General features: G+C 35.4%; 2 protein-coding genes across 2 annotated transcripts in view; one reads left to right on the plus strand and one right to left on the minus strand.

The window, feature by feature from the left end:
- Positions 1–3,541, minus strand: part of LOC125677990 (uncharacterized) — a 208,064-nt gene extending 204,523 nt beyond the window's left edge. Inside the window, exon 1 of the mRNA XM_056158168.1 lies at positions 3,469–3,541. Coding sequence (XP_056014143.1) covers positions 3,469–3,536 — 68 coding nt within the window. The 5' untranslated portion in view covers positions 3,537–3,541. The remainder of the gene's footprint in view (positions 1–3,468) is intronic.
- The window catches only part of LOC130048063 (histone-lysine N-methyltransferase, H3 lysine-79 specific-like), a 242,555-nt gene that overhangs the window by 168,310 nt on the left and 55,324 nt on the right, over positions 1–18,921 (plus strand). The window lies entirely within an intron of this gene.

Genomic DNA, 18,921 nt, shown 5'->3' on the forward strand with positions numbered 1-18,921 from the left:
AATTCATATCCATGTACTGTTTTACTCTTAAACTTATAGGGAATATTTCAGAACTTTGAGAATTTATTATCACCTTGTAAAATAGACAATGGCAATAGAGTCTGTGGCCTTTCCATTTCGAAATATCTAAATGATTCTAGCATGCTGTGGCTCTCAAAACTCAGAAGAAACATGTTTTTTTGGTTGTTTTTTTTTTATTACAGATCAAGGTAATAAACATATTTTGTTTCAAGATTTAATTACCCGATAAGTAGGATTGTATTGTGTACCGGTAGGTATGGAATGGACAAACGAATATCATATTTATATACTGTTTCTCCAAAGATATTTCAAATGAGTCATTTTAATACCATGTGTTCAAAATATTCTAAATCGATTTTTAATCTCCAGATTATTCTTGCGATCCAGACTGTTCTCGCGCTGTCATGTTTTTCCAAAATGAATTATACATGTAATAGATTCGTGAAGTTCTCAAACGACATCTCAAATATACCCCATATAGTTGAAATGATTCTCAAATTTTAATTAGTGTAAAACTTACACGGTACCAATTTTGATGCACCAGATGCGCATTTCGACGAATAATGTCTCTTCAGTGATGCTCAACCGAAATGTTTGAAATCCGAAATAATAATGAAGTTTTAGAGCTATTTTAGGGAAAAACAGAGTGCCAAAAATGTGGAGTCAAATTCGTCTAGGGATAAGAGCTATGCGTGAGGGAGATAATCCTTAATTTTGACATGAATTTCTAACTTTAATAACAGCAATTAAATATACATCCGTATTTTCAGGCTAGTAACGAAAATAAATAGGGTACAGATGTCCCTACATATCAGCAAGTAACCCCTCACGTGATATCACGAATGTGAAAGGCCGGGGTTTGAATCCCGGCCGCGACAGACCCAAGTCATTAAACTAGGTAGTGACAGTCAATCGCCAAACACTCGGCATCTAGTGTGTAAATCAAGAATCCTCGAATATGACCTTAAAAACGAATGTCCCGTGTCACAGTGAGTGTGGCACTGCTCAATGGTCGTAAGCGCCCAGCAAAAGCCTAATTTAGAATCTCTTCACCAGTCTTGGTGACGTTTCCACATGAGTGAAAAATTATCGAGAGGGACGTTAAACAAGATACAATTAATCAATCAATCATAGGACTCCCGGCGAGTGTGACCGCTTGACACCAGATACCTACTTCTCCTAGGCACATGATATCACCTCTGGTATATCTAGGGGTCTGTATTTGCCCAAATCTTTATTTTGCATTCCTTATAGGAGTTATGAGATTGATCTTTGTTCGTTATCTTCACCTTTTATTATATATGGAGTGGGAGGAAGGAAATTGTTATAATACAGATTTTCCACAGTCCATAAACATGTAGTATTCACCGCTTCACACTTTTTTTTACATGCAATATTAATTGGAAATTGCATTTTTTTCAAAGCTATTTTCGATTTATTCCCTTAACATATTTGGGGTCATTATGGAATATCACAAATGTTTACATTAAACTTTACAGATAATATCTTCGTAATTTCAATCTGTGTGTTGTTCTTTTCTTTCAAAAATAGAATAACTTGAGAAATGCATAAATCTTAGTTTAGAATTGCTACCATGCTGTATTGGGTTACGAGGAATTTTCGCTCCTGACTTAAGTACGATGTTTAGATTTTTTTTTATAGACAGAGCTACTAATTTATAACAAAGTAAACGTATGATGAAATCTTAACTTAAGTATCTTAGTAAAACTCTTTGCTATTACATGACATTGTTAGACACCCAGAGGTTTAGGTGAAGATATGTGTTGCTGAAATATGCAGGTATATGCATGTGCAATTCAAATTAGAAAAAATATCATAAACAGAATTTCATGTATATGTAAAATAGGAATTCAAACCAGTGATGTTTGCAACAGACTTGGATTCAAACGATAACATAACCACAGATTGATAAGACATGGAATGTCGGCGCTTTTCCTTGTTAACATTTGTTATAATATGTTCCAAGTTCCCGGTGCCATAAGCGTCGAATATAGACCTAAATTTTGCAGCCCTTCATCGGTAATGGTGACGTCTCCATGTAAGTGAACATTTTCGAGAGAAACGTTAAACAATATACAACCAATCGGCTTGTGTCTGACTACTTGGGGCAATATTTACCGGAAGTCGTACTCACCTCCGTACCGCTATGTAGGGATTGAGAGAATCATAATTGAGAGTCAATGTCACAATCCCGTTATATGACTACAGAATATATTGGAACAATTGAAAATGCATGTAGACTGATAAGTATCCTTATAACTAGGGTACAGATGTACCTACAGATCAGCAAGTAACCTCTCACGTGATATCACGATTCATGACATACAATAAAATTGTTTTCATGGACTTTACAAAAAGTAAAAGTAAAAAAAAATATCAAAATTGGTCTTCCTTTTGTTGAACACCACCTAGTTTCTGATTAATACATGTACATGAAATATAATATAATATAATTATGAGCTATTTAACGAAATTTATTTCATGATGGTTTAGAGACGCTTCAAACTAACGCAATTATCCAAGTATAATGATCATTTGAAAGAGCGCTTATCGTTTACTTGTGTAAATCAGAACGTTAACTCTTTATTTTAAAATACAATAGTAATTATAAGCATCAGATTTGTTTTCACAGACTTCGAATAAATTACAGATTCTGAATCTACAAGTGTGTCAGGCACAGATTCATAATTTAGATTCCTTATTGTTTTACTATACATGGTTTCTAATTGATACATGCGTATATAATGATAAATGCCTCAATTTTTGAAATACATCAGAGCGAACAATGGGCATTACTTGTAAATTACTAAGACACTATTCTATATTACTATATGGAACTGATTGAATGATGGAATAGTAACGTTATAAACTTGAGCGATACATTTACCGATACTCACTTGTTTTATTGATACACCCCTTATCGCTGGCACAGTATTCTGCCGTACAATTACATAGCTTCTGACATCGCTCGCCATAGCTTGGATATCTACAGGGCAGGGAACAATTAGGACTGTAATAACCAATTGGACAACCTAAAAAATTGTTCTTTTAATTAGTGAAACTTAACAAAATTATTTCAAATAAAGAGAATCAATGTTACTTCCATTGAAAATTTAATTACATAATTTAGATAATTTTTCACATGATTCATCATTGCTGTAATTCGTATGTAAACATGTGGCTTCAAATTGTAAAATGATTGAATTACTTTGACACCGATGAGAGTCCTCATCCCAGTGAAACCAAGGAGGGCAGCTTTCTTCATTGTTTTTCCTATACGTAAATAAATGTTAAATAGAGAAAAAGCTTCAGTATCAAAAAGTTCATTATTAATATTTACTCAATGACACTTAAATATAATGACCGTGATTATTAATGAGCATACAGAAAATAAAGTTAGAAACATAGTTCAGAATGTGGACTTACTGTGGTGAAGTTGTATTTACAGTGACTAGCAGTATGGATAAAAAGATGAAGACGACAGCCTCCATCATCGAATGTTTTACACCAATTTACTACACGGAAACTTAAAGCGTATTCCCCGGTATGCATAATAGTAAGAGCACTAAGAGGAATGTCGAAGGTTACACCGACCGCCTGACTGACACTCTTACTTATTAGAGTGTGTTTCGCAGATACATGTATATGTACTTATATTTGATTAATAATATCACAATAACATGTCTTACTGTATTATGCAAAGTGTTATTGCCTAGAGTGATATTTTGTCCCATAATATTTTTCGTCAAAGCCGTTTTTCCCCCGTTTTGCTACTTCATTCAGTTTTGAATGCTCCTCGCATAGGATGATGAAATAGGCAAAACCAATGAAAGGCAAATATTCTCTGTATACAGGATTGCAAAGAACATTCGTAGTGGTTTTGAACAATATTTGATCTAGTCCATGTTTCTGAAGTCAGTACTCCTACTAAAGATGTAAAACGTAAAGCAAAAGCCAAAATTACATTTAATTCGAATGCAGTTCATGATAGGAATTGCGACCATTTTCTTTCCACTGAAATTTAAGAACGAAAAGATAATCTTATACATTCTTATAGTTCTAATTAATCAAATAACCATATAACTGAGAACTAATTTGTTATTGTGGTAGTTAAAACTTCTGATGAATATTCTAAAATTCCTATTGAGATCTATTTGACTTCTAAATTTCAAACATAATTATCAGTGAATAAGTTACATGTATATTTAGATATTTATTATCTTTATCATATTTCCTACTGCCTTGTAGGTACATACAGGAATATGAAAGGCTAAAGTAGTAAACCCCAACATAAAATCCGGAGGGAGGGACCCTAAGGCAGTTGATGTCGAGGACTGCACCAAACCGTCTTCTGGCAGCCCCTGCAACGTTGATAATTCCAAACGTATTGACTCTGGAATTATCTGTATTTCCTTTGGATCAAATTAAGAAAGACAAGAGGGTATTTTACAAAATGGGCAAGGCCAATTCCTCTACATATTGGACTAAGGCATTAACGTCGACTTGGAAAGGAACTTGCTCTAACAGGCAACAAAACAATACGGTAGGCGACAGTTTACGGGTTATAAAACATCCCTACTTGGCACCGATGGAATGTCGCCACAGGCCAGCCCCGACGATGGGAGTGACTATTTAACCACACTGATCAGCTACCGCCCATCTCAAGCCGGACAGTCTACAGGCAGTAAGGTGCTGCTCTGCCTCATCTGCCTGCTGCAATGGGTCTATGGAGATGGGAGAAAATCCAAAACGTGGACGTAAAACCTTGCACCAAGCAAACGAAATCTGCCCCATTAAAACTGTTTATTTTGAATTATGTTCAAATTTTATATACGTTATGGGGTACAGGCAAGACGCTTGATCTACGAGTCGCTTAGCATCAGTAATCGCTATGGAAGCTGCAGAGAATTACCGATATATATCGTGGTCAGTAAGCAAGTTAAAACAAGGGTCGATCACGAGAGGAGCATCAACGAAAGGCAGAAAAACTTATTTAATTGAAAGGTATTATACACAACTTTGGTTCCATTGAAAATAGGCGTATATCACCATCAATTTGTCATGGACATCAATAACAAAAATAGTTTCGTTTGCCCAAAAAAGTGTTTTGATATAAAAGTTACTGCAAACAAACATATCTGTAAAATCTTTGATATTCGATCAAATGGGACTCTACATAATTTTAGAATTACGGATCCATTAAAATGTTGAGTTCAATTGTGTATTTATCTAAATACAATTACTCAATTAAAAAACCCACCTGACTCAGTAATCATTGTTTTATCTTAATTTCTTGTTAGATTCTTAGCGTATAGTAGGAACAACAATTTAAAAAGTGATCCTGTCATTCTACCCACACCTGTAAAAGTTCTACAAACGGTTTCCAGCAGCCGACAGAGGAACACGGGAACCTCTTTCCTTCAGTGTGCCAGGAAGAAATAGACATTTACTCTGTTCACAGAATTACAGAAGACTATTGCAGGCTCTAAATATCATATTGGTATATCCAGTGTAAATCACTGAACACTTAATCCAATGATTAATAAAGTCAAGTAATGTACAAGTATAGGTTGCATATTGTTTTTTTATAGGTGACTAACAATGCTGTGGATATGTTAAAGCTCTCGAAAAAGGAAGACTTTTAGTTGAGAGTGACCGGATTCTGGCAGTATCCTTCCTTGCAAGCCATAACGGTATATACCTCAATGGCATTGTTGAAGCTGCTATGAAGAACAAGGCAAGATACAAATATAAAAACTAAAAGTAATGAAATAATAAATAAATGATGTTTTCATACTGTATCACTGCATACTTTTCATTAAAACCTACATATTTCTCACAAGAATTAGAAATGTAATGTTATTAACATTTACAGGTCTCCTACAACTTCAATATAAGACTGGACAAATTTTGAATTCTCACTGCGAGTGTCCCACTGGATGTGGCCTTCGTGTAACATCCAAACTTATAGCTGCAGTGATGGTAATGCTATGCTTGTTTTCACCAGGAAAACAATTATACATTAAAAAAAAGACCTGCACAGAAAATTTGCAGATCTTCCATAGACGAAAGCACAATTATCATGGTAAATGTGATACTTTATTTTCATTTTACCCCACAATCAATATGAAAATGTGCTGTTATGACATAAGTGTTGTATCACATCAATTTTTACAGATGTATAAAACATTGATTTAACAGATACATATGCTGTGCTATAGTATATCACTGAATCCAGGACTAACACATTTTTATACCACAGGTTCCCCAGATCCCAGACCTTTCAAGTATCACAACAACCCTGGATTCTGTGACAGAGTCAGAAACATGGTATTTAATCACTGTAGCAGATCATCAGAAAATCTTGCATTTAGATATCTCCAATCTAAAGCAAATGTTCAGGTATCTTGAGAATACATGAATTATAATTCATTTTAACTTATAAATGTATTGTTGTGAAGTAGCCTGATCTGTATATCAATCATTTTACTGAATAATAAGTTTCATATAATTTTCCTTTTGAGAGTAGGCCATATTTGGGTGCTCCTCCTGATGGAATAATTGAAAATGACATTTTAATTGAAGTGAAGTGTCCGTACAATGGATGAAATGAAAAAAAAAGTGGCAGGGAAGTGTTTCAAGTTTCTCACTGTTAATGATGATAACAACATTGTGCTGCGACAGAACTCTGATTACTATTTTCAGATTCAGCGTCAACTGTACATAACCCCAAAAATTCACTACTACTTCATGGTGTTCACATTTAAAGACTTCTTTGTGCAGAAGACATAGTTTCACGGAAAATATTGTGAGGGATCTTTGTTACCAAAATTGGATCTCTTCTATGCCAAGCACTTCAGACCCTTTTTGTCCTCTACACTTTAACTTGTAGACTAGCACAACTGTGCATGATTATATGATGTGACTTGAATGTTATGCTGAAAAGTAAAATTTCAATGATTTTTTCTTTTTATTTAAGGAGAGCAGATGGTTAACAGTTGGTAAATATTACCATCTTCCTAGATTAACAAAGAAAAAACAAACAAACAATGTAACATATTAATTACAGCTCTTTTGGGTTTTATTTTTGATAAATATGAATATTGTATATTATTCAAATACATGTATACCTGTACATGTATAGCTAGCAACAACTTTGAAATTCATGCAAATATTTAGCATTAGAGTTTTAGTCAGTATACAGGTACTTTACAAAACATGGGTATGTATATAAAGCAAGCAAAAACAGTAAAACTACGAACATACAACACACAGTTTGATAACAGATGTGTTATATTAGATGGAAACAAGAGGAAGCCAAAATAGACTAAAAGCTTAAAAATGAATAAGTGCATAAATATATCAACAAAATACAGAACATGTATCAATTAATGCATAGGCTGGTGCACTTAACAGCTAACAGAAGGATAGTTATTCAACATGGTTTCAGTCTGATACTGAAAATGTTGTGAAAAATGAAGTACTGTCATTATCATGATTGTGTATTTTTGTCAACAATGCAGTTTCTGAAATTTGAAAGTACAAAATAAATAAAAACAATTCTTGAAGCAAGATGTACTTTAGAGATTGGAAGTTCATACTTAAGAATTTTAAATGTCTTCGCCAGACTCGTTCAACATGAATTCTTTTTGAGGCAACTTTCCTGTCTTTGACAATTTCTTCTGGATCAAGCTGACTTTTTTCCTTTCAGAGGTGTGGGACACATTCTGAGAAGCAAATAAGTCCTCGGTCATAGTTTCCTTGTTAGTCATGCTGCTATATCTAGGAGAAAATTTGTCACCATCCAGGAGAGTTGATCGTTCAATAATTTGTCTATCTGATGCAGAACCTCCATAAGCACTTGATATATATGAAACAGCTCCATTAGGAGTGATACCTATCATAGTTTTCAAAGTATTCGTATGCTTATATGATGACCAAGTTTTAAGACTGAGCTTCAACATACGATGGTCTTTGAATTGGCTGCTCTGTGGAATCTAATCTAATATGACTCTTGTTTACCAAAATGTTTGGAAAAGACAATTGGCATGTGCTCCTTAACTATTTTCATAGATGGCCACAATTCATCTTGAAGTTCCTTAAGTTGAAAGAAAAGAAAATTATTCATGTGGTTATGATTTTTGAAACAGTTGATTCCAAAACGTGAAAGAGCATGGGAAATTCAATGTCCTCTTTTGCTTGTAGTTCAATCAAGGTAAGAAAGAGTAGGTCTTGTGGACTTAATAAACACCATATATATCTCAAGTCAAATTATGTTGGTCCTAAAATGTTGAACAAAAGCATAAAATGGTCATAATTATTGAAACCTGTATAATATGATATCATTTTACTACTGTTTTCTATTCCCTCAATTGCAAATTTACCAACAACTGGTATTTCACATTGAACTTCCTTGTCAACATGTTCCATCTCTGGTTCCTCATTAGGTGGTTGACTGTCTCTGGATAGAGGTAGTGATTCTACAACAACTTCTTGTATATCATACAGATGTACTGTGTCAGTCACATCACTGCTTTCTGTCACACCTTAACATCATGCATTCGGATCTAGCTGACTCCTGTTGTGGGTTCTTGAAATCAAATACAGAAGGAACTGTCCCTGGCTTCAGTCTACAGCGTTCTTCTATCTCAAAGGGCATTAGTAGTACAACATAATATATAAACATCAGTCATTATTTTGATATTATAAACATGTACGACTTCAGTTTCACGTATTGTTTTGCATATGGTGATCTTAAATGAAAGATTATGGTCTAAGGAGGCTGTATATTGTATCATGCAGTTCAACTTCAGTTGTAAATGAATAACCCTGGAATTCACGATTCACACAGCGATTAACGAATCAAAAACATAATACATTACCATGGTCGTCGAATACCAACCCCTGCAAAAAATATGAAGAGACCACAAAGCAACACATTCAACAAATCAACTCAATGCATTTTTTAAAAGAATTGAATTTACATTAACAAATTAAACTGGACAACATTGGAACAAATCAACAAAGACATGTCTCAAAAACTTGGCAGACTACTAGTAGACATTACAGTTACTATATTACAGAATTCAGTGAAAAATTATGAGCCCTGATTTAACCATAGGTTCATCAATCCAACATTTGACAAAATACCTTTAACATTTACTACCCAATTTTTACAGTTTTGTTTACTACTCATTCCATTACACATTGCTGTCCTTCAAGAGTCTCTGGATCAATGAGGGGGGGGGGGGGACTATACTTTCTTCTCGAACAGTCCTAGGGATGATGAAAGGGCAATTCACGACGTTGGCTTTCCTGTTCATAACGGACTACTTAACAAGATCAGCACACCTGGAGGGATTTCTGAACGAATCACTATCATGGTACTGGTAACAAAAGCTGGTAAAGCCCACATAATCAGTTCTCATGCTCCTCCTCTAACAACAAAAACTGAGAAGAAAGATCGACATCTGCTTCGTACTTGGATATTATATTGAAATTATATATTCACGACACACTAACACTTCAACTTTATAACAAATGGGATGATTTCAGATTCTTCATCGTCTACTTCCCATATTTACGTATGTAGCAATAGTCCATTATTACCTGTATATGGTGTTAATTTCTCTGATTCGATACGCAATTCCTTGTTCTGCTTATGATCAGTTTTTAAACCGAGGAAGGCTTCTGACAAGCACGTTGATGTTAGAGTGGTTGTTATAACGACCATAAACTTTACCAAATGCTGAATTTAAACGAAACGTTTAAAGTCAGCATTTCGCTGTTTATGGTCGTTATAACAATTTACATTGCAGTTTACCAATACAACCTGTCATTGCGTCAAATGCAGTCTGACGTGTTTCATACCGATTGTTAGCCCGTTCATTACACACTAAGTTTACTTCATCAAGATATAGGGCTCACGGCGTGTGTGACCAGTCGATAGGGGATGCTAACTCCTTCTAGGTACCTGATCCCACCTCTGGTATGTTTGCTCAACTCTTAAGTTTGTATTCCATATAGGAGTTGTGAGATTGATCACTTTTAGTTATGTTTGCATTTTCGCACATCATAATGTGTTTTGAAACTTAATATGCTTAATCCCATATTTTGCATAATGACTTTTTAAATGCAAACATTACATGACTTTTGTTTTAATGTAAATATCGTGAATGATTCTCAGAGTGAATGTTTCTTTTCTGCACAAATATCAAGTATTACTTATTTACACGTAATGCATTTTACAAGTAATCCCGTGGGGATCCGGATTAGAATAGAACCTCAGTACCCCTTGCTTGGCGACTAAATGGGGCGGACCTTCGGATGAGACTGCAAAAACCAATGCCCCATGTCACAACGGATGTAGCACGATCAAGATCCCTTCCTGCTCGAATACCGTAAGCGCCGAGCACAGACCTAAAGTTTGCAGCCCTTCGCCGGCAATGGTGACGTCTCCATATGAGTGAAAAATTCTCGAGAGGGACGTTAAACAATATTCAATCAATCAATCAGTTTACTAGTAGGAATACAAGTACGAGATACAAAGTAATAAGTGTAGCAACCTGCTACATGTACAGCGCATGTAGTAGCAGTAAAATGGTACATGTACCTTCCAAACCTTAGCATGTTGGACCTTTAATATTCAATCACTGATAATTAAGTAGAATATATTGATAATTATCCAATTAAAAAAAAAACAAATCGTTTCAATACCCCTTTACAGTTTATGGTTTGGTATATAGAGTATTTGTTTTTCAAATTGATACTCATTTATTTCCGTTACGTGTAAAATTGCTCAGGAAAACAGAGGAATACACGGCGGCATGCGGACTAACAATTTTCAATGAATTTTATATTAATCAAAATTCTATGATTATTGAGTTTAATTTAGTACAACCCTCCTCCCTTATCCATTAATCTGTCTCTGGAATATACCAAAATTCACAAGAGGAAATGATATCGTTCCCATTCGTGTGAATTTTGATTTCAAAAACTTCCCAGTATATACACTGAATATATACATACGTAAATTGGTACTGCATTGCCTTTTTTTCCAATTGAAACTAAATTTAATGTACCTTTCGGTTCTATCAAAATGTAAATATCGTCCGACATATTGGGCGATACGCCGCGGCATGCGATTTTCAAATTTACCATCCCGATTCCATGATTATCAATTTATTCTAAAATTTAAAGAAGCGAAGTTTTAAAATATGCAACACTTTCATTTGTTTTAGTTTGTATTTTACATTGACCAATTATCCAATAGCTATATGTAATTTGGGGGAGTATGATGTCAAACATCATTCATTGCTTACATACATTACATGTATGTTATTTAGAAGACAGGTAGGAAAAGCCTACGATCAATATGAAGTAATAAGACATTTCCGATTAAAAGCTCATGAGTTGAACACAATGATCTTGACAAAGTCCAATGACAGGTCCAATTCAGGTCTTATTAAAACAGAAAGTATCAAAAACATTCAATGAGTATTGTACCACTTCACATTCCCATAGAATGTGCTCAATTGTCTCAGTATTACCAAAAGTGCTTACATTTGTATGTAATATAATTTTGGGGGCAAATGTCTGACACGTCGCATATGTCCTTAATATGCACTAGATTTCTGAGGCCGTGTGAAATGATTTTGGTGATTCCGTGTCGGGTTCGTGGAAGGACAGCATGCGCAATAACAGCTGTCGCTTCTAAAAATGAAGCTTACACGTATATGTCGGTTAGATTGATTGTCGATAGATGGAAGGAAGGTCTCACGATCAAGGTTTATAGGTTTATGGAGGAGTAACACATCAAAGCATTTGATATCAATGAAAAAAGGGGGAAATCTAAAATATTTCAAGATTGAAAACTTTCAAATTTACTTGATGTGTCTATTATCAATTATTCCTTACTTTATAAATACACTCTAAATCCACGACACATGAATGATTTAAGATTTACAGTGTAGGGGATCATATCTAGATTGAGCTTTATGATATTGATATTGTAGTATTTTTTTCACAAAAAGAGAAACTATTGAATGGACAGTTTAATTCATCTCAAAATATTCCATCTTCCAAAACATGATTATTTTTAGGACAAAAGAAGTGTCATACAATATAGCCATTATAATAAATCATTTCCATTCAGAAATATCAACTTGGTTTTCCTTTGTACTGCAAGGTGTTCATAAAACCTGCTCCCGTTCCTTTGTATGTGAAAAAATATTTTAAAGGCTTACAACAACATTGTAAAAGAAACAGGGATCTTTCAATAATGATGATAGTAACATTAACATAAGTTAATCAAATTATAACGTCATCAATGACAATCACTACCTATGTTTACGTCTTAGGTTTGAAGTCACGACCGCCCAGGTACGAAGCGAACGTTCTACCACTGACCTACCGTGACCGGTGACAAAACTAGTTGCAGATAAAAAAGGGATGGCAAGACAAGATGCCATGCAATATTCGGAAAGCTTGCCATCTAGTCTGGTTATCTGTATATAGTTTAACGTCCCGATTGAGCATTTTTCACTCATAAGGAGACGTCACCTTCACCATTTCTGGTGAAGAGCTGCACAATTTAGGCTAGTTATGCCCGACCCTTACGGCCTTTGAGTAGGGAGAAGTGGTCGTTATCGTGCCACACCTGCTGTGACAAGGGGAATCGATTTTTGCAGTCTTATCCGAAAGACCGCCCCATTACTCGCATCTTACGACAAGCAAGGGGTACCGAAGACCTATTCTAAGCCCTATGGTATCACATTTAGTCTGAGACTGCAAGAGTTTGAAATATCAGTCAGTAGTACACATTTGGTCAAGATTTAGAATATGACTTATGATTGATCTATTGTCAGAAATTTGGAACATTTGTCACTTTATAATCTTTCTCTTGGTTGCAGGAACGATATCTATTTTCAAAAGAGGTAAAGTATGCAACTTTTCGTGTTTCTGTTCGTTATCTTCGCCTTTCATAATTTCTTGGGTTGAGAAAAGCTGAGGTGTTTACATGTATAAACGAAATAATATTTCGAGACCGATGAGTTTATCCTGCACAATCCATGGAAACAAGAAGTTTATTTCTATGAAATATAAAACCGATTATTACGAATTAGGTCACTTCGTGACGTCATGGCAGCTTCCGAAACGGAATGCGTGTTTTTACTTAAGAAAACAAAGGAAATTTTACGATCTACTATTTTGAAAGATATTTCAAGAATTGAGTTTGATGTTGATGGACTATGCGATGTACTTATCCTATCTGCTCTGAATACTGAATTCGGGGGCGGTCTTTCGGATAAGACTGCAAAAATCGAGTCCCGTTGTCACAGCAGGTGTGGCACGATAACGACCACTTCTCCCTACTCAAAGGCCGTAAGGGTCGAGCATAACTAGCCTAAATTTTGCAGTCCTTCACCAGCAATGGTGAAGGTGACGTCTCCTTATGAGTGAAAAATGCTCAATCGGGACGTTAAACTATATACAGATAACCAGACTAGATGGCAAGCTTTCCGAATATTGCATGGCATCTTGTCTTGCCACCCCTTTTTATCTGCAACTAGTTTTGTCACCGGTCGCGGTAGGTCAGTGGTAGAGCGTTCGCTTCGTACCTGGGCGGTCGTGACTTCAAACCTAAAACGTAAACATAGGTAGTGATTGCTCCTTCGCCTATTGCTCGCCATTTCGATGTGAGGATCACGGGTCTTTCAGATGCAAGGTGAAGATAACGAACAGTGATCAATCTCATAACTCCTATAAGCAATACAAAATAGATAGTTGGGCAAACACGGACCCCTGGACACACCAGAGGTGGGATCAGGTACCTAGGAGGAGTAAGCATCCCCTGTTGACCGGTCACACCCGCCGTGAGCCCTATATCCTGATCAGGTAAACGGAGTTATCCGCAGTCAAAATCAGTGTGCCAAGAACGGCTTAACAAGCGGCATGAAACACGTCAGACAGCATTTGACCCAATGAGAGGTTGTACTGACGAACTAGATCGTTATAACGACCATAGAACTTGCGAAATGCTGACTTCAATCGAGACTGTTGAAACCTTTGTAACATCAACTTGTTTGTCAGTAGCTTACCTCGATTTAAAAACTGACTATACGTAGAACAAGCTCTTGCATATCGAATCACTTTAGTTATATAAACACCATATGCAGGTGATAATGGAATATTGCTACATAAATATGGGAAGTTGACGATGGAGAAGCTGAAATCATCCCGTTTGTCACACAGTTGAGTTGTCAGTTTGCCGTTAATGTCTACTTTTAATAAAATATCTAAGTATGAAGCAGAAGTGGACGACTCTGTGGTGTCCTTTATTTCGAGCTCACAGGGATATATCAAATCGACATATGAATGAAAGCTATTATTGTTAATAGACAAAACGTCATCGATATATCTAAATGTCGAATTGAAGGCCACAGCGAGAGATTTGTTCTCCTCTCGTAGAAGTTTTTGAATAAATTCTGCTTCATATGAATATAGAAACAGGTCAGCTAACAAAGGATCATAATTCGTGCCCATGGGAATTCCAACAGACTGTTGGAAGACCTGATCACCAAAGACCACGAAGATATTGTCAATGAGGAACTCTAGCATATTTTTTATTTCAACTTCAGAGTACTTGTGCGTGGAATCAGAGTGGTGTTTAACAAAGTAAGTTTTTGAATGACTGATCACTAGATATGAATATTTCCGTTTTCCGTTTTTGTTGAAGAAGCAACTGTCTATGATGTCAAAAAGTCTAGTCTTTAATTTATCGTGAGGAATGGTCGTGTATAGTGTTGAAAAGTCATAGGTTTTAATGTTATTGATTTGGGAAAAATTCTGCGATTTCAAGTTTACTAAAAGTTCTTTAGAATTTTTTAGAATCCACATTTGATTAACACCACTTCTGGCATATGTAGTCGCACAGTAAGTTTGAAGTTTCTCCTTCACAGCTGTTAACATTTTCGTGAGGAGCAAAGATAGGGGCTTGGTAGAGCACTTACTGGATCCAGCAATGTATTTTTGTTTGTAAGGGTTTTTATGTAGTTTAGGAATCCAGTATAGGTACGGTAAGTCATATTCATTCGACCCATTGATTGGGATATTAAATGTGTCTAAAACTGAAGCATGGTTTTGAAGAATTTCATCTTTTGAAAGGGCAGTTGGAGTATAAGTATGATTACCAAAAGTGGAATTAATGCCAAGTTCTTTTAAAATACAGTTGTAATAATGAGCCTTACAAACAAAGACAATGTTGTTACTAGCTTTGTCAGCTGGAACCAAAACATATTCCTCATGTAACCTATCTAATTCTTTTATCACTTCTGGTTTACTAAACACAGAAGGATAGATGGTACGTACTTTTGTTTTCATGTGTCTAATGCGGGATTTTAATATCCCTCTTACGCTTTTAACCCATTCTGACAATGTATCAAGTTCTTCTTTTTCATATTTAGTCCATCGTCTAGCATAATCTTCGACAGAACTCATAATAGAGATGAAGTTCTGTCGCCAATTAAAAGATCGAGGTTCTCTGTATTTAGGACCTTTAATAATAAGTGATTTGAGGTCCTCATTTTCAACTATATCAACATCACCAGTAATGACATGTCCAGCTGGACTATAGTTGAAAGAAGATGAAGAACAAGAACATGTTGGTGGATTACGTATAAGGTGGTCTATATCTAGGCACTGCAAAGTTTGTTTATAATTAAAAAGTTTGGATGCAATAGTAGAAGTATAGCTGTAGGAAATACAGGGTGTAGACTTGAACTTGAAATAAGTTGGAATACACGACTGAACCCTTTTATGACGAAGAATGTTGCTTATGTTGACGGCATCTATTCCTTTGTTTGTAAATTTGAGCTTAAGGAACTGGCGGCATGATTTGGAAGGAATATCATCCATGGTCCGTGCTGGTTTATAGAGCCTGTGGTAGGCAACATCCATAATCATAGAGTTCAGTCTATATTCAGGTGTGAAAAAATCCAAGTATAGACTAGCCATAGCTTCTTCAAATAACGTGTGTAAAACTCTCAATGGAATAGAGAAGAGTTTTGTACGAATATGATGTGGACCTAATTGTCTGTTGACGTAAGGCAAAAGTGAATCAAACGTGACATCATTTATACATGGTCTTTTATATGAACGATGTCCATGACTGCGTTTCTGCCTTTGGGTATTGGGAAAGAGTCCCATCACATTCACGTTATTTCCTTGTGGACTAGTCAAATTTCCCACATCATATACATTATCATTGCATCCATATGGAAATGCAGTACCTAGGGTCCTGATCCAGTAATCTTCTCGTTATCTACGAAAAGGGGTGCTTAATGTAGGATTCTTTGTGTGATGGTAAATTTTTTCTAAAATCCTTACCCTCATGGACAAGATGGAGTGGTCCGGTGCATTAAAATGCTTGTAAAGAAGTTGGTTACCACCATTATTAATTTGAAATCTGTGCCCCGATATTCTTTTATTAAGTGAACCCTTGGTTTCTCCCACATAAATTAAGCCACACAGGTTACACTCAATGGCGTAGACAACGTTAGAAGATTTACAAGTCAGATTATCAAAAGTTTTGGTACAGAAACTACGTCCACTTAGATTACTACTGAATGAATTTTTAGTGATCAGTATATTACAAGTTTTGCAATTTTTTGCAGAACATTTTGAGATTGAACACATGGGGTCTGAAAAGGAATTATCAAAAATATCTCTTAAAGGAACATAACAGTCTTTAATTTAGGTATACGAATTGTGGTTTCTGTACCAAATCTGACGATTGTACATAGGACAAATCTTTGATATCTCGAAAGACAATCCTAGGGACATCAACCGATCTGTAGGAGCCTGTGTCCCTTATAGACTCCACAGAGTGACACCTTTTTATACTGGGCGACGTGTCAGCCAGTATTGTTTCGTTATTGTGTATATTCATGAAGGAACATATATCGAGCGACAAGCATCCTGGGGACAGACTGTCCACCAGCAGAGATACAAACTCGATGGTTAAATGCAAGGTGAAGATAACGAACAGTGATCAATCTCATAACTCCTATAAGCAATACAAAATAGATAGTTGGGCAAACACGGACCCCTGGACACACCAGAGGTGGGATCAGGTGCCTAGGAGGAGTAAGCATATAATCTTAAAAACAGAGGCCCGTGTTGTGACAGGCGTTGGTGCGTAAAAGAACCTTCACTGCTACAATTTTTTGCAGATTGTCATAGATGACGTTATAATTTGATTAACTTAATGTTAATGTTACTATCATCATTATTGAAAGATCCCTGTTTCTTTTACAGTGTTGATATAATTTGTTCATTGTAAGCCTTTAAAATATTTTTTTCACATACAAAGGAACGGGTGCAGGTTTTATGAACACCTTGCAGTACAAAGGAAAACCAAGATGATATTTCTGAATGGAAATAATTTATTATAATGGCTATATTTTATTACACTTCTTTTGTCCTAGAAATAATCATGTTTTGGAAGATGGAATATTTTGAGATGAATTAAACTGTCCATTCAATAGTTTCTCTTTTTGTGAAAAAGAATACTACGATATCAATATCATAGAGCTCAGTCTAGATATGATCCCCTACACTGTAACTCTTAAATCATTCATGTGTCGTGGATTTAGAGTGTATTTATAAAGTAAGGAATAATTGATAATAGACACATCAAGTAAATTTGAAAGTTTTCAATCTTGAAATATTTTAGATTTCCCCCTTTTTTCATTGATATAAAATGCTTTGATGTGTTACTCCTCCATAAACCTATAAACCTTGATCGTGAGACCTTCCTTCCATCTATCGATAATCAATCTAACCGACATATACGTGTAAGCTCCATTTTTAGAAGCGACAGCTGTTACTGCGCATGCTGTCCTTCCACGAATCCGACACGGAATCACCAAAATCATTTCACACGGCCTCAGAAATCTAGTGCATATTAAGGACACATGCGACGTGTCAGACATTTGCCCCCAAAATTATATTACATACAAATGTATGCACTTTTGGTAATACTGAGACAATAGAACATATTCTATGGGAATGTGAAGTGGTACAATACTCATTGAATGTTTTTGATACTTTTTGTTTTAATAAGACCTGCATTCACGTTACATAATTATTCTGAAAGAGATTTCATACTTGGATCTTATGTGAAATCAGAAAGTGTGAAAACTCTGATGTCTTTACAAACTAAATACTTTATCTAGAGTATAGTATGATATGGGCAAATTAATGCATTTCATTGAATGGGTTGATATCCTCCATTAAACCTATGCATGTTTATGATAAACAAATACAAGCTTGTATATATGTAGTTATAACAATAACAAAAAGGAATACTTTACTGAAGCCTGGGAAGGTTGGACAAAATTATTTATGTAACAATCTCTCTCTCTCTCTCTCTCTCTGTGTGTGTGTGTGTGTGTGTGTGTGTGTGTGTGTGTGTGTTTTCTATAATGTCGAATAAAAACACTATATATATATATATATATATATATATATATATATTGCCATTTCCTCTATATGAAGATTTCTTGTATGATTTCCAAAATAGGTTTAAATTTCATATTACCATATTTCTATATTGTTCTGGTTAGCTCAGTGTTAGATCACCTAACTTGTAATGCAAGGGTACGGGGTTAGAGTCCTAATTGATCCAAAGATTTAAGTAGTGTCCATATGCACAACCTCTTGTAATACATAAGAAATGTACTGCCTCAATGAGGAACTATTAAAACTCTAAAACAAAACGTACAAATATACCCCAATTTTGTTTAGTAGAAACAAGATATGATGGAAGTGAATTGTACCTGAAGTGTCACGAAAAAAATATATATTATTGAGAAACGT

This window comes from Ostrea edulis, chromosome 1 (assembly GCF_947568905.1).
Source record: "Ostrea edulis chromosome 1, xbOstEdul1.1, whole genome shotgun sequence".
NCBI classification, from domain to species: domain Eukaryota; kingdom Metazoa; phylum Mollusca; class Bivalvia; order Ostreida; family Ostreidae; genus Ostrea; species Ostrea edulis.